The 26944-nt window shown below is 33.7% G+C and overlaps 1 protein-coding gene across 5 annotated transcripts in view; it reads right to left on the bottom strand.

Moving 5' to 3' along the window:
* The window catches only part of LOC149805901 (uncharacterized), a 132155-nt gene that overhangs the window by 19957 nt on the left and 85254 nt on the right, over window positions 1–26944 (bottom strand). For all 5 annotated transcript variants that reach the window (XM_089950659.1, XM_089950658.1, XM_089950660.1 and 2 more), the window contains 4 exons: window positions 18025–18118; window positions 14199–14380; window positions 7122–7221; window positions 4750–4925 (listed from right to left, as the gene is read on the bottom strand). In XM_089950659.1, coding sequence (XP_089806785.1) covers window positions 4750–4925; window positions 7122–7221; window positions 14199–14380; window positions 18025–18118 — 552 coding nt within the window. The remainder of the gene's footprint in view (window positions 1–4749; window positions 4926–7121; window positions 7222–14198; window positions 14381–18024; window positions 18119–26944) is intronic.

Here is a 26944-nt window from a genome sequence, read left to right as displayed (position 1 = left end):
TATATGGGAGATACAACTGATGTCCATAAACAGTACACTTTAGGGGAGTGAACTCTTCACAACCCCTCACATGTATGTACGCTCAAACAAGAAGTTCTGTAGTGATTCATAATTTCCTGTACACTTAATTCATATTAATTGCTATGTTTCCTTTAGCAATATTAAATTAAATGAAAACACATGGCTGATAGTTAACATTCCAATTTTTTTAAATAATGTGCATGCAAACATTGAATTTGCAGCATTTGTTGTCATGAACAGTAACAGGGCTGCCATTTGCATCTATAGCAACACTACATTTTGAGCCAGAAACATCAAAATGATAAAGGAACAAGAGATAATAAACAATTTAACACTAACTACATTTGATTGATATTGTTTCTGTCCATATTTCGCTATTTCTGCTGACTGTCAGTGTCACTTTCAATAATTTTCCTATATTTCCACTATGTGGGCCCCGTTTGAGAATTTCCTGTTGAAAGAAGTTGACCCAGTCTAAGGGATCTCGTTCACGTTTTGCAGGAGGTTCATAACAAACATATTTTATATGGTGATGTTTGATCCTTAGAATGAGTTGCTGATAATCTGATTCTGTTGAACATTAGACATTGGGAACTTGATATACTATAGTCTGCTGCTGTGCTGTTGGAAATTTCTTTGTTCTGGGGGTGGAGGTTGACAGCATCATTATTTGGGTGGCCAGTGTTGCTCAGGTAATTGGAGTATGTCTGTTGTTGTTTGTCACTAATGTTTGAGTAGCTGTTTATAGACTGTACATTTTTGTGGCCTGAAATTTGCATGAGAGCAATTGGGGGAATATTTTTGTCTCTTAACTTCTGAATTAGGTTCTTTCGGTTACTAGTGTTTGTTAATTTCTTTCTTTCTGTAATATTTGCTTTTTCTTTCATTTTTTCATGATGCAGGTTGTTAATTCCAATGACTTGTTTCCTAAACCATTTTGGGTTTGTCGTTGAGATTGGCATAGTGTTGGGTCAATATAGAAAGGATCTTCATGTTGACAAAAGTCTGCTGGTCTTATCTCTGCATACTATTTGTAGATAGCAAGTGGATCTCTCTCTTTGTTGTTTTTGTTTTCATACATCTTAGGATTAATATCCCTGATGTCCTTGACATTGTCTCCTGTTCTTGTTTTTGTCTGCCTTTCATTGAGTTCAAGATGCACGAGGCCATTCACATCTTTCTTTAATGTAACATCCCCCCATTTCAGATTGTAATGTTCAGTCACTCCCCTCAAACCAAAATGCACAGAGTTGTTAAACCACAATGTGTTAACAATGGCTTCATGTGTTTCCATCCCCATTAGCTTTTTGCGAAACAAGGCTTTTTATTTCTTCATCTGTGATCAGCTGACTCCAATTAGGTTTATTTCCTTTTCCTTTAGATTTTAAATCTTTTTGCTTAGACTGAAGAGCTTCCCTTGTTAATGTAAAATTTGTGTCTGTTCCTCTCATGATTGTACTTGCATATTCCTTGATTTTAAGGTGGTGATCAATGAAGCTGATGATGCTTCTTAAGCTGATCGGTTCAAACTCAGATCCATCTTTTCTCCTAACACTGAATATAAAACCAGCCAGGTGCTGATCCAATTCAGATTGGTGTATCTCGTGTACATTTCTGAATTCATTTCTTGACTGCAAGAATTCTGTCACTAGCCTTACATCAAAAATTGTCTTTTTTAAAGTGTTTGCTTTCTTCCTACTTTCTATAAATTTCTGTATATCATCAGGCTCATGGTGTACAAATCCGTCTTTCCTAGCACAATGATCATTTTCATTTACAAATGTCTCAGCCAATTAACTCAGTGTTGCTTCATCTTGCTCTTTATATGATGCCATTGTTTTCTTTGTTCCACCTAGTTGAAGTGTTTGATTTTTGTCAGAGGGAGAGACCCGAAACAGCAGTGTTGACAGAGATGATAGCAGATGACACAGAGTGGAGCTCAATAATATTTATTTCCTGGATTGAGTATGGTTGTTTTTTTTATATATATAAAAATGGTTGTTTCTATAAAAATATTTTACATGAAAATCATTTTCTGGTTATTTTCTCCTTTATAAATGTAATATTCAAAGAAATTCATATCCATGTTTAGAGAGCATAATATTTATAAAAACATGATCATTACGCGTATTCATACGCCATTGGCAAATCACAATTTTATATACCAATACTATTGGTATATCAAGTTGCTTTATAATAACATTTCAAAGACCATGTTATTTTTAATGTATGTGATATATATATATATATATATATATATATATATATATATATATATATATATATATATATATATATATATATATATATATATATATATATATATTGTAGTCAGGTAGGTTTTAATTTTTAGGTACCTGGGTAACCTTTATTTTGCGTATGTCATTCTTAAAAACAACCCACCTAGGGATATCCACAGAAATGACACCTTAGGGACATCCACACACAAAAAACACCTAGGGACATACACACAAATGACACCTTAGGCACAAAAATGATACCTTAGGAACATCCACAAAAAGAAGGACACCAGAGTATCTAAAGGCTCAACCTACCCAATCATAAGATATGTTCAATATCAAACAATATACATTTGCCTGATCCAGACTTATCTAGTAGCAGGGAATAGAGAGTATTTTTGGATACAGCAATTACACACCCTACATTAAATAGGGATCAACATCTATATTTAAACAGGAGTCCAGGCATTGTATGTTATTTATAATTTTCATCCCATGATAACCTGAATGGTTATGCCCTATTGTCTGGAATTTTCAACTCCTGCAAAAGTTCTACACCTCCCATTACCAACCTCACCTTGCAAGGCTAACATCAAAATACCATGATGTCTTTCTCTTCCAGAATGACAGCTTCACTCAAATAAATCTACAACTCTAAAATATAGTCTATCAATGTTCTATGTGTCCAATTTATTATAAAGATGGCCCATATTGGATTGACACTAAGATACCATCCATACAGCGAACTGTCCCCATTGCCATAAGATCCACAAAAGGAAGAAAGATCCAAACATCTAGTGAACTTCCATGAAAACCTGATTGATTTATACACCAGTAATTGTAAACTACAAGTTTAAGTCCTAGACATTCTGTACATTACTCTGGATAAACCCACCTATTTTTGGACAATACAGAGTTCATTCTTTTCACTTTTGGATGATACTGATGCTTCAAATAATGTAACAATCAATACGTTTGGTCAAGAAATTTCATCTGAGAAAACATTCCGTCACACAATCGAGTGGACCAGCAACCAAAATAAAATTAAAATGAACTAATCTGAGTCATCCAGACCCATTAAGTTTCACCAATAACAACTGCAATTGGGAAACAGATACTCAATATGTCAACCCAGTGATGTCTGACAATCCCACAAGGAACCAAGTTATATCAGCAATGAGATATGCCAGCTTAGTTTGAAATGACTATGTGCCTATATAACACCATGGCGATCTTATGCTATTTTATTTAGCTTATACAACACCATGGTGATCTTATTCCATTTTATTCATATTCTAACAATATTTACTGTCACAAGAAGAATATTGATTCCTTATTATTTTTCAATAAATAATCTGTGAGAATCATTTAACTACCTCTTCTTTAACCCCACCCTACCCCAAAACAATATTTGTTTGGTTTTTTGCTCATCAGAGTCAAATGCTTGTTGCAAGAAATGATGATGTCATCCAATGAGTGCGCCAGCAGCAAAACTTTTGTTTATGATCTAATTACTTAAAACCAATCAGTTGAACTGATGTCACATGGCCCAAAAGGTGACTGTATCAGCTGCTATGGATATACAAACCTCACAGAAACAAGACATGGTAATCAACCAGAACTTTTCCCTCTGATGAGTTACATGGATAATGAAACTAGTCAGAGACTGGGAATGACTAGACCACTCCAGTAGATGGGATGGAATGCCATCATAATATTTGCCAAGTTTCATGGTAATCCATCAAAACCTGTGGGACTATTTTGCACCAACAAGACTGTGTCATACACTTCATTAGATACAAGATTAAAAGGGCAATAAGTCCAAAACAAATTGTGAGATCAAATGACAATAATATTCAACAAGTTTCATAACAATCCATCAAATCTACAGGATTAGTTGCACAAAAGAGACCATCTGCAGGAAGGAAGGAAGGATGGGCAGAAGGATGGATACAAAGACTGCAACATATTATCTATGAGCCTATAGGCATGGTTATAAAAAGGTAAAATAAGAAACAGCCAAATAAATAGTTTCACTAATTACTTAGCAAGAAACAGACCAATGGACAAAGTAGTGAAGTCACAGTCTGGAACTTTGGTTTTCTTTTACAAACAAATATTCACTTATTTTTGCAACAATTACAATGAAAACTGTCTTGCAGACTCACCAGTATAAAGAATTCCTGTCAATAAAAGACAACATGTAAACTCAGTCTTTATTAATTTCAGTATCATCTTCAACTACTGTGTAAATGACATCTGTCCATATTGGACATATTTTTATTGTCTCTTGAGTCATTTCATAGAAAAGTTCCACTGTATAATTAAAGACCCAATTATTTTGTATAATTATATCCTTATATACATGTATAATCTTATTTTGCACATCTTACAGTACAACTACATAATGGGCTCTGTTACAAAGAATTTAAATCTTTATTATATTTTCTTGGAAAGGGAATAATATTTTCAACAAAAACATACTTACAAATAGTGCATATGACTTGGGAAGTTTTGCACAGGTTTTATAGAGAGTAGAGTTCAGAGCTGCTATGGTTTTATTCTGCTGCAGTTCTTTGTCTCCTTCAGTCACCAATAACTGACAAAGCTCACATGCTAAACTGTCTTCTGGTTTCTTTTCCTGAGGTTTGTTATGTTGGGTACCTTGCAAAATAAAATAAGAGACTTTTGTTTAGCACTACTACGTGAGAAGGTGATGTGATATGGCTGTGCAATAAAAGAGTTGAACATACTAATAGGTTGATCCACTCACTAATAGGTTGAACTGACTTGCTAATATGTCGATCCATTTACAAACAAGCTGTATCAACTTGCTAATAAGTTGATCCACTCACTAATAGGTTGAACCAACTTGCTAATAGGTTGATTCACTCACTAATAGGATGAACTGACTTGCTTATATCTTGATCCATTTATAAACAAGCTGTATCAATTTGCTAATAGGTTGATCCACTCACTAATAGGTTGAACCAACTTGCTAATAGGTTGATCCACTCCCTAATAGGTCAAACCAACTTGCTAATATGTTGATCCACTCACTAATAGGTTGAACTGACTTGCTAATATGTTGATCCATTTATAAACAAGCTGTGTAAATTTGCTAATAGGTTGATCCACTCACTAATAGGGTGAACTGACTTGCTAATATGTTGATCCATTTATAAACAAGCTGTATCAATTTGCTAATAGGTTGATCCACTCACTAATAGGTTGAACCAACCTGCTAATAGGTTGATCCACTCACTAATAGACTGAACCAACTTGCTTGATCCTCTGACAGGTTGAACCTATTCATTTTGTACTTTTATATTATATGCATTTTTTAAATATCCACAAAGTATTACAAAAAATTTCATTCTTGTCTTGTTCCTTTATTCTGTGTATCAACAGAGTAATGAAGTGATTAGTTCTGTTCATTTTGTGGTTTTATTTTTGTTCCAACCTGTACTGGTATGAAAAGCTTTCTTTTAAATTCAAGGACAGCAAACCTAATGATCAACAAATAAATCCTGATTTCAAGGAATTCCAAAGTGGACCTGGTAAGGGCCACAGTGCAAATATTCTTTGTTTTTCAGTTAGCTATCAGTACCAGTGTGCCTTGTGCTAGGCTTTCTTTGTATGCATTTTATTAACAGCATTGTCATTGCAACTGTTTTATGTTGTTTTAAATTCTGTGCTTGACACATCATTTGTGTGTACATGTTTTAAAAAATAACAAGGGACCCTAACAGGCCAATACTGCTCACCTGGCTTATATAGGTTCAGATTTTACCCAAAACAGGCCTATGCATTATTGTAAGAACATAACCCTATGTAAACTATCCCTAGACTTAATATCATTTCAATTTTACCTAATTTACTATATTCTGAAGAAGTGTTTTTCTCCAAAGAAACAGGCATAATTGATAAGCATGGTCCTTTGCTCCTAATCAAATTCATCTAAAATCCAGATGATATACGCCTACTTACAAGGTTTTATTAAAAATGGATGACAAATAAAGTCTTTAGATATATAGAAGCAACAACCTCAGTCAATCAGATGCATGATCATCTAATCAATATGTGAAGATCTCACTTGTCAAAGACATTGGTGATAGCTGATTTAACAAGCTTGAGCAAAATGCAATATAAAATTCAATCTCTAGAGTGGTAGCAAGATCAGCCAATCAGATATATATATTATTACTTTATTAATGTGGCTAGGTCTTCATCATCATCTAATCCATCCATCACCTTAATGATATAGTATTATTTAGCAAGTCTGATTAAAATCTGGTCAGACTTACAGATGTCAAAGTGTTGATAAGCTCAACCAATCAAATACAAGATTATGTCATTAATAGGGATGAGTACTGGATTTAAAATCAACCTGTATGTAATATGCAATAAAATATTGTGATATTACTGCAATATATTGGTTTATAAAGAAACAACAGAAAGTTTGTTTAACAACACTGGTACAATAATTAAACTGAATGCTAACATGCAGTAAAAGATTACATGATGCTAATGTCATTGTTGGTACTTGCTCTGGATAAAATTGACTAAATGTGATTTGAGTTCTTTGTACACATACTATCTTATTATTAGTTATTAAAACATAAAAATGTGTATTGTGGGGTAAACATTTATTTTGATGGCTAAAACAATTAAATTAAACAACACTGTCACATTTCTACACCTCATATAAAAATTGCCACTAATTATAAAGGTCTAGGAGATTTTTGGTATGGGACCAACTAATGAAGAATCAAATGTAAAATAGTACATTGGAAACTACACAAAAAGGCACTGGGTTGGGTAGGGTGAGACAAATGACTCATTTAAACAAGCTTTTACCGTCATTAGAGTCTGTGCACAGATGAATAGAAGAACAAGCCTTTTTGGGGTTTGCTCCATTAGACAGTACTATCACAATCTGGGGAATAAGAACTTCACACTGAAATGGAGAAGTTAATAATGTACATAAATAATTCTGATATATGTTATGTCAAGAAAATGAACTTCTTATTAAAAAAATTGACCAGAGGGGGGTTGGGTAACAGAGTGGAGGAATAAAAATGTACCATACCTTGCTGACCACAGAAGAATGCCATTGGAAACAACATTGGAAACTAGAAACAACATTGGAAACAACATCCCAGTTTATATATATATATATATATATATATATATATATATATATATATATATATATATATATAAACTAACAAAATGACAACAAACAGTGCAAAACTAGAAAACTAGTTTTTCTAACTAAGTACTTTTGATTTAGCTTTTCTCCATTCCAACTACAAATCAGAGACAAACAAGATAAATTAACTTAAAAGAAAAATGGTGAATTTACAAGACATCACATCATTATCAATCTATCGCATATATAATTTAAAATTTGTGGATATCATGCCTTATTGGTTTCAAGTCCGTTGATGCAATGGCAACTTTATATTTCAGGTCTGGATTTGTTGTATTTTTGTTCTGAAAACTAGACTAGAGAATTACAACTAACAACCATATTCTATTCCACTCAAATGCTTTTAAAATTAATTAATAGCTGTCAAGAAGCAGACTTAGTACCTTGAAAATATATAATACTCAACTGATAGACATTTCCAGTCAAATCCTGAAGTAAAGTTTTATTTGATCATGTTCTCAAACAAATTTTGAAGGATGATGACAAAAGTAAGTTGTTGTTGCTAGCATCTTTTTCATCTTTAATTTGGACCCTGTTTAGACATATTTAAATCTGGGCCTAGATTACACATTTTAATTAAGGCCTAGATCACACAAGCTTTAATTTTGGCCTAGATAACACAATTTTAATGAGTGACTAGATCACATGTTTTAATTTTAGCCTAGATTACACAATTTTAATTAGGGCCTACATCACACATGCTTTAATTTTGGCCTAGATTACACAATTTTAATTAGGGCCTAGATTACACATGCTTTAATTTTGGCCTAGAATACACAGTTTTAATTAGGGCCTAGAGTACACATGCTTTAATTTAGGCCTAGATTACACAATTGTAATTTTGGCCTAGAATGCACATGCTTTAATTTTGGTCTAGATTACACAATTTTAATTTGGGCCTAGATTATACGTTTTCATTTTGGCAAAGATTACACAATTTTAATTAGGGCCTAGATCACACATGCATTCACTTTTGCCTAGAATACACAGTTTTAATTAGGGCCTAGGGTACACATGCTTTAATTTTGGCCTAGATTACATGATTTTCACTAGGGCCTAGATCATACGTTTTAATTTTGGCCTAGATTGCACAATTTTAATTAGTGCCTAGATCGCACATGCTTTAATTTTGGCCTAGATTACATGATTTTAATTTGGGCCTAGACCACAAAAGTTTTAATTTTTGGCCTAGATTACACAATTTTAATTAGGACCTAGATCACACATGCTTTAATTTTGGTCAAGACTGCACACTTTTAGTTCTGGCATAGATTACACAATTTTAATTTGGGCCTAGATCACACATGCTTTAATTTCATCTGGATTACACAATTTTAATTAGGCCCTAGATCACACATACTTTAATTTTGGTCTAGATTACACAATTTCAATTAGGGCCTAGATCATATATGCTTTAATTTTGGCCTAGATTACACGATCTTAATTTGGGCCTAGATAACACATTTTTAAATTTGGTGCCAGACAACACATTAGTTTGGCCTAGATTACACATATTTTAATTTGAGCCCAGATCACACATCAATTTTGGCCTATATTACAAAATTTTAATTTGGGCCCAGATTACACATTTTTAAATCTGGTACCAGATTACACAAATTAAAATATATGTAATTTGAGCCTAGATTACACATATTTTGTTCTAAAGGTCAGCCATGTGCTGATACATCATAACACAATATAGTTAAAACTGTGACTGATTTAATCTCTACAGTAAAAATCAATCATTTATAGAATATTTTTTAAGTCCATGAAATAAGCTCTCACAAATCTGTTGTTTTGTAAATTTGTAGCTATACCATGTTCTAAGAATTGGAAAAACATAAGGATTAAACAACTGATTTGGATAATTATAAGCAACTCTGTCAAATGTTGGGCTAATTATAAGCAACTCTGTCAAATGTTGGGCTAATTATAAGAACCTCTGTCAAATATTGGGCTAATTATAAGCACCTCTGTCAAAAGTTGGGCTAATTATAAGCAACTCTGTCAAATGTTGGGCTAATTATAAGCACCTTTGTCAAATGTTGGGCTAATTATAAGCACTTCTGTCAAATGTTGGGCTAATTATAAGCAACTAGGTCAAATGTTGAACAGCTAAAGTTTTCTGCAAGTAACTTAATTTTTTTGTCAGTTAAATCTGGCAAAGATGCAAATATGGCTATTTTAGAATCTTAATGTGTGTGTGTGTGTGTGTGTGTGTGTGTGTGTGTGTGTGTGTGTGTGTGTGTGTGTGTGTGTGTGTGTGTGTGTGTGTGTGTGTTGGACTGAAAGTCATATACTCATACATGAATATTGATCTCATCCATACTTAGAATGTACACTGCAACTGGCGTGATGACGTCTGTAATTGATACATTATAACCTCCACCAGGCAATTAATTCCTTGCCTAACAACTTTTGGGAGTAAATGATTTGATGTCACTGATAAAGAGATAATACCAACTAATAATTAATTTCCTAAACATAAATGGAAAGAAAAAAATGAAAATTGCAATTTATGCTGACCACTATGGGTTGGTACACTAACGCATAACAACAACAAAAAGATGTAGCAAGTGTGATTATAACAGTAAACCACCTTGACCCTTCAACTAATATAATTCTGTTCCAATTATGTGTCCAAATAAATGACAGGTAGTCTATCTTCACAAAACAAAGTCACCTGACCCATGCATATCTGAGTGCATTTCAACATTTTAAGAAAATTATGCAAAAGTATTGTAAAAGGCACATTATGCAACTCTCCAGTGTTTAATTGTCCTCTATGCAGATAACTGAAATATTTGTGCAGAAACTACCTTTCTCCTTGCAGTCAAAGTAGAGTTTGCCATTTACCCCGAAATCAATAGGCATCTTCCTTATCCCTAGTGTAAACCATCCACAAAGACCTGTCCAGGTCTGTGGTGTAGAGCTAAAGTTACTGTGCAGAAACCATTTTTATTCCTTCAGCCACAATAAACTTGACCTTTTTCCACACAAATTATATAGAACTAATATTATTTTGCATAAACTATTATTATATTTTCAGTCACAGTGAAACTGACATTCTACATTTTGATCTCAAAATCAAGTGTTCTTCCTTACTCCTAGAACAAGTCATCCATACAGTTGATAAGTGAATGTGATGGAAAAATCAAATTAGTGTTTGGAAACCTGAGTGACCTTGACCTTTGACCTTTTGACCTGAAGTGTCAGGTATCTTGCATTTGCATAAACCATTTTTCTTTTCTCAGTCACAGTGACTTTGACCTTTCAGCTTTTGAGCCTGAAATCAATAGGGTTCAACATTACCCCAAGTACAACCATCCACAAAATCTGGTAGCTGAGACAGCAGTCAACTTAAGTTATTTGTGCAGAAACAAAATTGGTATTTAGAAGAAGAAAAAAAAACAACAGCTGACTGGCTGGACAACATCCTATCATAATATGCTCTGTCTTATGTCCAGCATAAACAAAGTGCTATATTAGATTAGCATATTGGTATGTCTATCACTATATAATGACTTTATATCTTGTGTGTGTGTGTGTGTGTGTGTGTGTGTGTGATAACATTAACATGTCAATGTTCCAGGGTTTATTTCTAAATAAATTTTTAACTTAAACATAATATCAGTTTTGTTCTTGCTTTATTCCTTCAAGTGCTTTCACATCATGATCATCAATGCTCTTAGGTAGAAACATTATACTTTCAAAGTATTTTTGTAAATAAATAATTTGACATCATTATTAGATGCAAACCCACTTATCTTGACCTCAGTTATCTCAAGAACCCATGTATATATAGAGCGTTTTTCTCTGGTCCCCAAACAATCCTTCCTTGGTTAAGCTAATTTTCCATTTTTATCTTGACCCCTGTTAAGTTGATAACTCTGTTCAGTTTTGGTCTGAAGTGACACATGGACCTGCTTATTTCAATGAAGTGCAACTTTTAATGCGTATCTTGGAGAAATTTTGAAAAACTGAGCAGCAAAACTGGTTGATTTTCATGCACAATTTTGGTCAGTTACATTTTGCCTCTAGTCACAAGTCAACTCTAATAAAGGAAAATACTTAAAAAAGTACAGTCCTACATAGTTTGTGAAATTGAAAATAATAAAAAAGTAGGTACAGACAATACAGCAGAACAATGTACATCAACTCTTTGCTGACTGCTGAGTTTGAAGGTCAAAGTGACATCCTGCTGATGGCGACATACCCAGTAACAAGGATGGACGCCGGAGTTGCGTTATCACAATTTTTTGTGGGGGTAATATATTTGATCATGTTTGATTTTATAATTAAACATCTTGTGCCAAGAACCAAGCAGTTTTGCTGTAGCTATACATATTTCGTTAGCATGTATAGCAGTGCAGATTTCAAAGAGAGGTGTACTGAATTTTGGACATTTTTGTGCTTGGGCAAAGAACAAAAAAAAACATTTCTTTCAGCCATTACAATGTATTAGGTGAAGTCGGATGTTTATTAACATTTTTTAATTCTAATTCTGTCTTCAGCCCATAAAATTGGACTATAGTGACACGTTACAGTGTATCAATTTCCATTAAATAATATCTGTAGTTAGATTCATGGCAGCTGTAGGTACATGTATATCATATTTCTTTCCTGTTGACAAAGACACAAGCAAATCCATTTTGCTTACATATGGGTGGTCAGTTTTAGATAAGTTTGTAATTTTTTAAAATTTCTTCTGGAGGTAAGGTTATTTTATTTACTGAGGAATATTAAAACTATTTTACGTTCACTGCCAAATATACATTGACTGTGGAATTCAAGGAGAAAATGAGTACAGACTGGACCTTTATTTTAGAGAGCGCACATGTACACGCATGTGAGTAATTTATTAACAACACTTTTCTTTTTGTATTGTATACTATGTACAGCTGAAGTCTGAATTCGTTCCAAAAAGTTATGAAAATGTAACACTTGTTACTAAAGAAAAACTGTATACAAATAAAGCAATCATTAATCTTAAAACTATGACCTATTTGTCAGCAATGTTCCAGTAAAATCCCTAACAGTAAGCGACAGTAATAAAGGTCAAGGACATGTTAAAAATTACATTACCGGATTTTATGAACCCTGATATCTCAGAACCCAGTTATGTCAATGATTTTTTTATACCCCCCAATATACTGAGATAACAAGGTTTGACTATATGTAAATTAGTCACCGTTTATAGTGCACAATGTAAACAACTTCTTAACAGTACATATAACACTTGTATTTAAAAAAATGCACATTTGTAAGACTGAAGAAATCACCAAACACTTTTCACTTTCCCATGCTAAATACAAAGAAAAATAAATTGACAGAAATGCCATATAAAGCATGTCATATCAATATATTTTTAAAATGCATAAAGTGGTAAATACAGATTAAAACAGCCAATGAAAATGTATTGGTATATTGATACAAATATCAAGCATCTCATTTAAATTTTTCATGGATATTGAATAATTGGTTACAACCATTAAGGTCTGGTTGTACAGTGTCTAGAAACAATGACATAACTGAAACAACAATAATGTCAAATTTTTATTTATAAAAGTACGTTGAAAGCATAATACCTGAAGAGCATCCATCATGATGATGTGAAAGTGATTGAAGAAATAAAGGATAAACATAACTGACATCCTGCTGAATTTACATATGATCAAATTTAGTCTGTTGTACTCACAAGATACAATCACATACTACTGCATGACAAAAAGAGCAATAACTCCAACATAAATTTCTAGACCATGGTGATTTGTCAATCAGTACATCTTCAGATGTCCACAGTATGTGCAAACTTTTAGGGGAAATCTATGTAAAACTCAGGCTAGTTGTATTTTTACTAGATTCTTTGATACAAGACACTATTTTTATACTTAATAATTTAATCCAGACTTTTTCTTACAAAATAATAATAATTTGGGAAAGGAAATAAGCAAAACATAAGATTCTTGAAATGACAGTGAAACTATAAGACCAAAATCAATCATGCATATTTTTATCAATTACTTGAACTTTCAACTGAGAGTGGCCAGTCCTCATTGAAATCAATTTACTGGAATGGTAAATTGGTACATTAGCTGATCAATTGCAAAATGTAAAAATAAAGTTATAATGTCAAATACTATCTAACCACTGAACTCTTTGCTTCAAATTTCTACACTGAAGCATCACAATTAGACTGAAATAAAATGACAATGAACCTTTAGACCCTAAAACAAAAGGTCCCTTCCTCACCACAAGTATAGTCATGTCTCCTGAAAGTTTGGTCAAAGTAACATGTCTAGAACTAAAAATAATTACAAAGCAAAAAACACAGACAGATGGACAAAAATACATCATAAAATGAAATTTTCCACCACAGGGAAGATGTCAGATATACCAAATACTCTATTCAGCAAATTTGTCTGAGATCTCACTGGGATGAAGCTAGCAAATTTGGTTAAAATAAAACAGATATATGGATGCCTGAGTATTCAAAAAGCTGTCCCTGGATGGATTTGTGGACCGACTAATGGACAAATGGAAATACCATGAAATGCTGGCTACTTTTGTGTTCCATTGCCTATTTGGCTTCAGACAAAAACAACTAAGTAAATGGTGAGATGAATGCATTCATTCGATGATACCCAATGGTACTGAATTGTATAATTTTTACATGCTTCTTTAAATACAGATGTAATTAAAATCAGATTTGCAATACTTACTGTTAGTTTGATTTCTGCTGGAAGTTTATCACAGACTTTAAACAGGGTGGCATTTAGTGCATCTTTTGATTTGTTCTCTTTGAGTATTGTGTCAGCCTCAGATACCAAGAATTCACAGATGTCACATCCAATGGATGATACACCTGTCTCCTCATTAACGGTCACTTTTTCTGTCAGCATCACTAGAAATTAAAATGATTTTATTATATTTCCCAAACTGTCAGCCCAAGAAGCCCACCAATGAAAACTTTAAAACACAATAACCAGATTAATCCAAGCCTGGGGGACCAGGAGAAAACTGGACAATACCAGGGTTCAAATAACCAAAAGCCAAGTATACATAAAGTTGTATGCATTTCTTTTCCCACATAATGCTGTTTATTCTAGCTCTTCTTGGTTCTGTTTGATGAAAATTTTAACAAATCTCAGAAGAAGAAACCAATATTTTATATACATGTATATCCTACAGAAATAAAACAAGGAAAATAATATTTCAGTTATTCATATTGTTACGAGTCTATGCTCTTAAAATAAGTAACAGAAAAATGTGAAGACAACAAGCTTTGTAAAATTTAACAAATAATTTTTTCCCATGACCAAAAAGTAAAAACACATAAGAAAAAAGAACTTACAATATTGCGAATTAAATCCAAATTTTAATCCAAGAATTAAAACACAAGTCCTATCAATGAAAAGTTCTATGTAAATCACAGTTCAAATTCCAATGAAAATCCAAGATGGAGGGTGATGACAGATGCAATAGTCAGTGTTGTACTGATGTGTTAACAGTCTCTTGTTGAATCACAGAAAACATAATTCCAGTTTTTGAATTCCGTATAAATTTTGGTAAATGTCTTTGTCCAAGAATTGATTTAGAGTACTTTTGTATTTCCAGGGAAAACAATCATTTGAAATTCAATAATTTGAAGAAAATAAAAATTCAGCCCCATACTAAACACAACATAAAACAACTTAACATCTCAAGTGTTAAGGCATGACTGATAGAATTCTTATCATAACATCAGTTATAAGACTTAACTAAAATGCAAAATAAATTCCCAGATGGGTGTCAAGAGTTCATCATTCTGGAAAAAATGGAAGTTTGTATGCGAATTAATATGTGCCTCACATCAGATAGTCCAGGTATGACCTTGGTTCAACTAAATGATTCTTACTCTGAGAAAGAATATATAAAAAATGTTGTTTACCAAAACTATCACTGATTTTAAGGTCAGCAACTAGATACTACTGAACTTAATTCTGAAAAAATAATCAAGTCCAGTAAACAATATTACATCACAATAACATGTAATGGAATAAAAAATATTTTAAAACTAACAGACAAACAATTAATTTAAATATGCATAACAATATATTCTGTTTCCTTACTACATATCTAGGAACCCATTTTACTGATACAGCATAAAACAAAAAAAAATCAATTGTGAAAACTATCGTTATCAGGACAATAATATGAATGGCATAAAACAAAGACAAAATTTTCATCATCATTATCATATACTTGTATGGCATAAAAAAAAAATTATTCATATCATCATTATAAACCTGGATGGCATACAACAATGACAAAATTATCCATGTCATCATTATAATTTTATAGCATACAACAAAGACATATTGAATCTATGTTGGGGCAAGCCTCGTGGGGAGACATATAATGACACCCTGTGAGTGGGATTTCCTTGTCTCAGTCCAAACCTCAATGTAGATCATTTTTCTCAACCAATATTTTCCTTAAAAGTAAAAATAATTCCTCACTAGTGTAATATAGGTCATGTGCAAATGTGGCTCATTAATACAAATATGTTAATGAGGGCTGTGGTGTGACTGTTGCATCTGAAGTACACAGTTTATACGTGTGAGCAAAGAAAACTAACAACATAAAACATCGCATACTAATGAGGTATTATCAAATTTAATATATGGATGTTATATGAAACTGACAATAAATAATTAATATCTATTACAAGAAACTGTTTCATTTTCATCAGTTCCAATTTTGAAAAATTATATTGTAAATAATGAAACAATACTGGGTACTCAGCTCTACTGCAGTTATACTTTGTACAAGCTGTAACGAAGAGTACCATGTTGCATTAGATTATTCATGGGTAATTAGTGATCTGTGTCACTATCGTATATAGCTGTCCTTTTCTTTGGAGGAGGTGAAACTGTTTGTGACATACTTGTGTTGTCCTTAATATTGATTGTAAAATTATCCCCATGCATAAAAGACCCTCCAAATATGGACCCTAGCAGATAACCATGTGCAAAACCATCAAGTTCACAGATTCTTTGAAAATATATTTTTCTATCTTGGAAATATGGCAATTGCTACAGTGAAATTTGCTTATGGATTAATGTGTTGACAGATAAATGATTCCTTCTGGCTGGTAAGTGCATTATTTGTCATTAAATATTGTAGTTATATTTTTTATTCAACCTGGGGCACAATGGAGATGCTTGAAAAATTTAAAATAAAGCATGTTTGACATAACACATTTCTGGCTGTTACTAAGTTTTCTGTAGTTGTTAAGAGAGTTGGGAGGCTATGAAGTGTATAGGTCTATAGTCTATGTGCATGGATCAGTGTTTTTTGTCATAGTTCGTTTCACACAGTATTGAGAATTTTATCATTTCTGTTGCACAATCAATTTTCAGGTCAGCATCATTAAATGTAGGTAACAGTATCTAATTTGTTCTACATGAAGTTCTTAAAACTAGTTAGGTAGCTTTAGGTACATTTAATAACACTGACCTGAAAATGTACTGAGCTAGGCCTGCATATAGGATAAAACTGACCATGCTATGTGGAACAAACATGCATAATACCAAAAAGCTCAACATCGTATGCATGTGTGTCTTTGTCTCTCTCGAAATGTTTTTGTATGGTGTGTTCACAAAGATGGATTAACATTAAGTTACTATAGTTTTGTTATATATTTGTTGTTGTTGTTGTTTGATTTTAGAACAACTACGCCAGGCACAGCAGAAGACAAATAAGGTTTCTTTTTTTAAAAGTAGTTCTGAGCACATGACCACCTTGACTGAGATGACTGGTTTTAGATGACTAGACTGAGATAAGAAAAGTAAGGTTAGCAAAACAGATAGATTTCTCTGTCGCATGGGCGAGACAAATTATCCATGTCATCATTATAATTGTATAGCATACAACAAAGAAACAATTATCCATGTCATCATTTCAATAAAAAAGAAAATATTTGATCTGATGAATCAATGGATCACCTGATAAGTTAGTTTGTTTTTTACATGATATTCACTTCTCTTCAACTGTTGTTCTCATTTTTAAACAACATGCAGAGAGAAGCTTGTAAGCACAGTTTGTTTTGCACATTTTTCTGTTTAAATCATGTGTCATCACATAATCATTAATTTTCCTGCTTTGAGTTCACTGGTGTTTTTCAGTGATCCCAATGTAGCTTTCAGAGGGTTAATATAATTTTCCAACTTTCTTTTATCAAACCTACTTTATTTAAATTACTGCCATTAATTGAAATTAATAATAGGGTTCTAAAAATTCAAGTCAATTACTGGATTAGTGACAAACAAAAGAAAATCAACTTTCAGATTAATCAGAACAGTTAGTCTGGACTGACAGGTGTCAGAATTTAAGAAATCAAACAAGTAACTCATGACAGTTTTCACACTTCATATAATGTATCACTATTTCAATAGGATCTGAGGATTTCAGACTGCTTAATTACTTCAATTAAGGAAGTGTACGAAAATAATCAATGTTCAGATAATATAAACAAAGAATAAAGTCTGCCACTTTGGGCCTTACCTGGTTCATTGCACAGTTTGGCAGCAGTACATGCCTTATCTGGATCAAAACCATTTTCCACAGCCTTCATAATACTTGGTATGGCCATCTTACACTGAAAAATAAAATAATTTTTTATGGTAAAATATTTTTCTTCGTTAATACTTACCCAAACATAATACCTTAGGAGAACTACTAGTATCTTGCGAATCCAGCCCTCTCAGGTTAAAACTTCTTATCTAAAATGCTAAAAGTGATCTGTCCACCTAGGTGACAGTTAGAATGATCTCCCTTTGATAGCAGGATTGGCACCAAATCCCATGAATATATCAGTTAGTTACTACTGAAGTGAAAGGCACACTTTCTATATGGATGTAACTACATGAAGGCTGTGAGGGTGTATGAGTATTATGATTCAGTAAGTATTACTGATGAAACATATTTTATGAGAAAAATATTGGTTTCTTTTTCCAAAACATTACCTGATCATAATACAGTGACACCCCACTATAGCATGCACCATTATAACACAAATTCGGATATAACATGGTCGTGGTGTGGCTGCCGAAATTTCATATGCATGTATTTTTCTCATACATGAAAAATTCTTTCTTAAAAGTACAAAAAAAATGTAAAAGTCTATAATTTTGGGGAAGAAATCGCAAATGAATAATACAAGAGGATCATGGCATGGCTCTTGAAATTTAATGTGCATTTGTCTTGTACACCAAAAAATAGTTTTTTCTTCTTATAAGTACAAAAATAACTTGTAAAAAGTTTATTCTGAGATGGTGTAGGGCTTCGCCAATGTCACAAACTTGGATTTATTTTCCTTATTGGTGGCAACTCTCCATCTGGCAATTTTTTTTATTGGCAACATTGTTGGCCGTTTAAACTTGTATATACAACCATTGGTTTGGAGTGGAGAAATTCAGAGGCCCTATGAAAGGAAGCCACAAACTTGATATAAAATGCACTGAAATGTATCTATTGTTACATAAACAAATTCTTGGTCCATATTGACAAACAATCTAAACAGTGCATTGTTATATCATAATCCGCTTATCTTGACATCTAGCATGAGTACTGTATGTTGTGAGATATCTGCTTTTTTGTTGTTGACATTTCTGGCAATGGAGATCAACGGAAGAGGTATTATCTCATAATCTATCTTTCATCGAATTTTTGTCTGCTTGCTAGTAATTAATATATTTACATAGTCTGACATCTGTATGTAGATGGTAAGTAAAACTCTTATTCTTTTCACTCGGAATTAAATCCTTCACAACACTCACATTTTCTATAATAATCCCTGTCATCAGACCAAAACACCTGCATCTCTATCTTCCATTGACCCTTTGTTAAATTTCTGACACATGCATAGAAGGCAGCATCACTCCGCTACCACAAATGTAAAAAAAAAAAAAATTATAAAAAAAATAAAACAAACCCCCCAAAAACATCTCACTTGATGGTTTGTTCAATAGGCAGGGAGGAACAGTAACTAGACTAGACCAAATGACGGCCAATTCCTTTTTAAGAATGTACCCAGATAAAATAGTTTGCTGAAATTTCAAAGGAAACATATTACCTTGGAAGCACCAATTGTTATGAAAACATACTTAGCAAATGGAAACAAAAATTAGTCTCAATCATGCAATACAATTATTTGATGCTGCCACCACACTAAGAAATGGGCATTTCTTTGGTTCTCCAAAACTGTTCTTAAGTGGTGACTTCAATAACGCATGCACCCTTCATCAAAGAAAGCTGACTACAGAACCTTTCTTCAAAGGAAGTCAGTACCAAACTTAAATAAAAGCAATAGAATCTGATTGATTTTTGCATTTTCCAACATGACTGGAACATGTTAACTGTGCCATGAAAGTTTCCTTTTTGCAGGGAAAAAGTTTATGCTTACGAATACTACCAATGGCAGCTTAAAACACAAACTAACTTTTACCGACTTGGGATGTACTGAAAAGTTAATGTGCTTCATCATTCATTATGTGGTTGTGCTGTTCTCCCATTGAATTCAGACCTATATGACCTGTGACAAAATTATTGAATATTTTAAATCTGTGTGTGTGCATATTTTTTGATGGAATCACTTGTATTGTGGATTCATTGAATGTGATGAGATTTGTGGGTGAGTACACGATGTTGATACTCTATTCATGCAATACATTAGACATGTATATAAAAACAGTATACACATATACATACCAATTCGTGGTTCTCTAAATAAAGTAAAATTTTATGTATGACTTCTCTGTTTTCACTACAGGTGTATTTCTCATTTAATATGCATCGATTTAAGATGGTAACTGTGCCAATGAAGCATGTATTTTGCCACCTGCATTTATTACCTACCCTACACACACATACACGCAATTCTTTTTGGGTACATGCATCATTTTCTTCAGCTAACTAACCTGGTTGCTTATAACATGGTTAGGTCTATAACATGGTCAAGTTCTATGGCTCCCAACTATCGTTTTTAGCAGGGTCATAATGTACCTATGAACATTATATTTTGATGTGAATTTTAATCAATATTTTTATAACTTAAAGCACTATTATTATTTATTATTTCCAACATATAACAGTAATTAATATATATCTGTAAATTTTCTACCCAGTAATTACCCAAATATTTACCATCAAATACAAAATATAGGAAAACAATACTCATTTTCTGACTCTACATTGCAATTCTCTCAAACATGGCTGGAACTACTTTATCCTTGCTGTTTCCCGGTGACAACTGAACAAGCATAAATAACTATGCCATACAAATGGAAATGAGTAGAATTCCTTGTAACAAGCATGAATAACTATGCCATACAAATGGAAATGAGTAGAATTCCTTGTAACAAATCTGTATCATCGGGTTCCGACAATTTGTTCAATCCTGTTGCAAATAACTAAAAATTATGCTGTCTTTCCATGCCAAGTCCTTTTTAGAGCCATAAACAATGTCCCACCAGAAACAGTTCAAATGATATCAGTCAGCCAATGGATATACACTTCCCTAGTTATTTAGCTGGTGATATCTTCCATGATACAAAATTTAACAACTGCACAATAACTGTGAATCACATATACAGGTCTGCTGCCCTAATGCATCATAGAACTTGTTATTTAACATTGATAGTAGTGAAAATGAGGGACTTTTGTTCCACATGCTTCATTCATAAAAATGATATTCACATGCATATCAACTGTAATAAAAATTAAATTTGGCTTATGAATTAAAACAAAGTTCATATTGGAAAGATTGAAATGTTAAGCAAATTTTTTTTTCGAGTTATGTTATTTTAAATATCTGAAAATGTATAGGTATATAACAAAAATATTATTATCATGCTAATTTGATCTTGATTGCAAAATCACATACTGTTATCAGCATTAGAAAATCCAGATTATGACCCGATGCTTCATGTCTCATAATAATTCAGATTTTTTGATGCTGACAACTTGATCTAGCAATCTAGATCTCATTTCTATGATAATCATATACATTTATCTCCCGAGTCAATGCTGTTATCTTGTTTTGCTGCCCACCGCTTACACATCCAAATGACTGGTCACATGACCACATAGAATGGTTCTTGATTTCTCATATCCTTCTGATGATTTGCTCTCAAAAGTGAGAGGGTCTCTAAGAAGCAATCCATTATATTTAATGCTTATCAATTAACAAGTGAAATACATGTGTCTGAAACTTTTAATATGTAAAAACTGAATTGTAAAGTCATGAATTAATTAAGATAAAACATTTTTCATCAATGCTGAATTTAACAATTTAAAAAAAATCTATTTCATTCTTGTAAGACACATAAGTTATGTTTGATATAAAAAGAACATGTTTTAGCAAATTATATTTTTCCACTGATTACTTTATCAAAACATCAATAGCAGGAATAAACTCCATTTTCTCCTGAATCCAGATAGCAACAAAAGGCAAAGGGAAGCAACTCTTACAAATTACCTCTATTTAGCCCTGTAAGCTGGACACCTGTATACTGGATGTTTACGAGATTTAAGCTTGAGCAAAGCTAACAACGGGATGCTCATTTTGTGGGAATGGGTGAGAGGTAGTACTACCACTATGACTGAGTAAGTATATTTGGTGAAATATAATTTACTAAAAATGTACTTTCTCCATCCCATACATTACCCTATCATATTAACATTCTGGAGAATTGGTAAGAGAAAGAGGAAATGCAAGACCATCTCATCCTCTATTATTGTCACCACTCTGGGCAGTATGACTGTGCCCTCGTAAAAGGGATGAACATTCTCTTAATGTAACATCAAAAAAACAGTAAAAATATAACTCTATTGTGCAGGACAACCCCTGTGGGGATCAGCACAAATGTGTTCCCTCCCAAAAAATGTTTCCCAGACAAATGAAACAAAAACTTCAAAAACAATAAGTCGTATGCCTGGAACAAAAGTTGTGCTGTCATGAATGAGGCATGGCGCTTGTTTTTGGTAGCTACTACCTGACACAGTTCAACAATCACCTCTGTGACATCATAACATAGATAGAAGCTGAGAAAAAGCATGCTAGCCAACTTACTCAGCAATGTCTTTAAATGAGATATTATGCTCAGAGGCAAGACTTGTCAAAATCGATCAGATTTCGTGATCTGAGATCTTCATGAGGCATACTTGATCCTGAGAAAGTTCAGAGTACATCAATCAAACAACCCACTGGACCCATAAGAGCAAGATTTTAGGAGTCTGGTCTTGTTTTCCTGCGTGAATAGGAAGAGACTTTGATGGGAGCCATGGATGTTCCCTGCTCACCTCAGACAGCACCTGAGGGAATGAACTAGTTCCTTCAGCTCTCAGCAGATCAATTAAGGAGTGAGGGCAAATAATTACTTTCTGTTTACCTCTAGATGGCTACCTGTTCTTGGAGTTGAAATCAGGTTGCATCATCAAAATGGCTAAGCTATCAGAATGGAACTCAAGGTTGTTTGGATCAATGGGCAATGCATGTAACTCACCCTGTATGCTAAAGGTATCAGGAAGCAGGTTTTATACAAATGAGTGACAGATCAAGGACATCAAACCTGTAGATTTTAAACTTTAAATCAGAAGATTGGCTTCTTAACCAGTAGATTTTTTATTACTCTTAACTGTATGTCATTTCTTTATAACAAAACAACAATTAGATTCAGATCTATTCATCACTTATAACACCATAAAAAATGTCCTACATTTGGCCTTAAACTCTCCAGATTACAACAACAAGGTAATCAGTTAACAGCTTGTGTATATGTATTAGATTCTCAATCCAATTACTCAGCCACATATCACTACATCATTCAATGTGCTATAACAGTTTTGGTCCCAGTAGACTGGTTCAAGCCGGTTTCTATAATGTGGGTAGACAAACGGTACAAATACTATTTTTATTTTTAAATCTTTTTTAAAGCCATAGGTTTCAGCTATAAACCAGTATGTGTAGTAGACAGCCTTGAAAACAGATTTTTTCCCTACAGCCAGCAGAATCATATTCATTTAAACTGAAGACAGGTTCAAACTGACACAGGTTGAACCATGTCAAGACCCATGAAAGGTTCCATTTGTAAGGCAAGATAACAAATCAAGACCTGGAAAGTTGAAAATTGGACAACAGGTCTGAAAGAACCTTGTTGTGACCAATATCTTCTCTGCCATGATGTGGGTACATGTCAAAAATGATGGAATTACACCCATTAATAATAAAAGGAGCTAATCTCTTCTCTTCAAAGATGAAAAGGAAGAAAGTTTGTTAACTGAGGAATTCTTTACTAGAAAGGAATGACTTCACAGGCTCTTTCTAGCAAAAGTAACCAGACTGAAACGTTGACCTTTGTTTCATGCAAAGCTCTCCTGACAAGAGCCAGGTGTGAAGAAGGACCTTGTCCAGACACGGATGAAATACTTGTTACTGTTTGAGAAATTTGGTGATCTCTGTGATCTTCCTGAGAACATGTATCGCAAGATCAAGCAACTACTGACCCAGAATTTGTTCCACTGGAGAGGAGCAATCAAACCATGACTGCTGTTCTGCCCCCTCAATTTCTAAGCAATCTTCGGAATCAGCAATGCTCATATAAAAGCATAGAACAGCCCTCACTTCATGGTCCAGGAACTGAAACCTAGGTAGGCAGTGTGCCATTCAGCCTTGTCACACAAAGATCTAACACTGGACAATCCCATAGAGGATAACTTCATGAAATACAGACATAATAGAGAGACCACTCAGTGTGAAGCATTTGGCTTCTCCTTGATAATGAACTGGCCAAGATGTTGAGCTGCCCAGAATGTGCCTAACCTTCTGAACTGTCTGCCACCAACTGCCTTGCAATCATAAGCTCTTTTGCCTTCATGGGATCATGCAGGGCATCTGTCATGAAAGAAGATGATGAATGAAGTGGAGGCTGGATAAACAAGATTCACAGCCTTTCCAAAATGACTTGGCTTGGATCACTCAATTATCCTTTGAGAACAGACTGATCCAAGTATTTTGAAAGAGACTGAGTGTCACACCCATTAGGAGGGTCACCAGTGGGCATGAGGGATAGGCTGATGGTCATCCCTTTTCTGTTATTGCCCCTGAAAAAGAGGAAGATGCTGGCAATATGAGCTGAAGCATTAACTCTTGTGCCTCTTGCTTCCTATTATCCTCAGTATGGCTGCCAAACAAAAGGAGGGAACAAAAAGGAAGGGAGCATACGGCATAATGTGACTTCAGTATCTACAAACTGTAAAACAAAAGGAAGGAACCAAAAGGAAGGGAGCATAGGGCACAATGTGACTTCAGTATCTACAAACTGTAAAACAAAAGGGCAGATACATTAAAAGCCCATAAATATTCATCTAAGCTCAGCACTTCCAGGTGTCATCCAGATTATTTCAGTACCAATACAATAAAATGTCACTGGTAAGTGTCTAACGAATAGGAAGGTCATGGCATGATTCAGGTCTCTGATTTTGTCAGCAAGTACCCTGTAATTATCAGTAATTGAGGAGCTAGGATGGCATAAGACAGCTGGTACTGGACATTAAGATTACAAAAGCCCCATAATCAAAATGATACCCCATGTGTCCAGTCTTATTGGCATCAAGTCCAAGCACAGGCATGTGGGGGAACTTACATCCTCTGCACTTCAGAGAAAGGTAAACTCTTCCTCCATTTTCCCTATAAATTTACAAGATGGTAACACTGAAGCATACTTGCTCATTGCTTGTTCTAAAAAGAGGGCACATCTCACTCCAATATCTATTCAGTGGGGTCTTTAGTAAGAAATTTCGTAGCACCTAAATTTACTGTAGCCATCAGCACAACTCTTTGTAGGAGGATCCATCACTAGATCCCCTATGATACCACAGATTCTGAATTCAGACGACTTTAGTACCATTCTCCTTCCTTGCTCCTGAGCTGTTTTATAACAATACTTGGCCACACCTCATAAAACTATATACTGCAAACACTGCATGGAGATCTGCACTTGGCCAATCCACTACAAACTATGTACTGCAAACACTGCATGCATCTGTGCACTTGGCCACACCTCTTCAAACAATGTACACCAGTCACTGCATGCATCTGTGCACTTGGCCACACCTCTTCAAACTATATACTGCAGACACTGCATGCATCTGTGCAAATAATGTACTCCAGACACTGCATGCATCTGTGCACTTGGCCACACCTCTTCAAATTATATACTGCAGACACTGCATGCATCTGTGCACCTGGCCACACCTCCTCAAACTATATACTGCAGACACTGCATGCAGCTGTGCACTTGGCCACACCTCTTCAAACTATATACTGCAGACACTGCATGCATCTGTGCACTTGGCCACACCTCTTTAAACTCTATACTGCAGACACTGCATGCATCTGTGCACTTGGCCACACCTTTTCAAACTATATATTGCAGACACTGCATGCAGCTGTGCCCTTGGCCACACCTCTTCAAACTATGTGCTGCAGTTACTGCATGGAACTGTGCACTTAGTACACAAGATATGTCATTAGTGACGTTGAACCTTCTGAACATCTTGCATCTTAATATTATTCAACCTGCAAAGACATAGAAAGAAAGACCAAAAGGCAACTTGCTAACGAAACGACCAAAATGTATCTCACTAATGAGAAACAATAATGAATGAATAAATTGCAGTGCCAACAATTATTTCAAGAAATACACCAATAAACACTATGTGCAGCTTTTGATAAAAACATGTCAAATTATGACGTGCTAAATATGAACATTTCCATCATAAAATATGAAAATAGAGTGTTACAACACTGTGTAAAGCAAAATATCTCAAGCTGGGTGGCCAGAAAAAGTTCACAAACTATCACATAGACAAAAACTGGTAAACATCTAATATGCATCTACCTAGCTGGACTAAGTGAAGGTAATTAGAAAGAGTTGCTTCCCTTTATATATATATATATATATATATATATATATATATATATATATATATATATATATATATATATATATATATATATATATATATATATATATACATATATATATATATACATACATATATATACATACATACATACATACATACATATATATATATATATATATATATATATATATATATATATATATATATATATATATATATATATATATATATATATATATATATATATATATATATATATATATATATATATATGTATATAGATAGATAGATAGATAGATAGATAGATCATTTTGAAATAGCTGGATTCAGGAAGTAGTGAAGTTGATTCCTAATGTAATTGTGATTGGGTAATGTATTTGATTGAGAAGGCCTTTTTTTTCCCTACTGATATTTTTTCTTGAAAACCTGCCTGCAACAAAGGTAAGCCATCCACAAAAGTATGCTGATAAAAATGATATAATTAATATTAACAATG

This window comes from Sinohyriopsis cumingii, chromosome 2 (assembly GCF_028554795.1).
Source record: "Sinohyriopsis cumingii isolate HCF-2022 chromosome 2, ASM2855479v2, whole genome shotgun sequence".
In the NCBI taxonomy this organism is placed as follows: domain Eukaryota; kingdom Metazoa; phylum Mollusca; class Bivalvia; order Unionida; family Unionidae; genus Sinohyriopsis; species Sinohyriopsis cumingii.
Note: the sequence above shows the minus strand (reverse complement) of the source record. Positions and strands in the feature narration are given on the sequence as shown.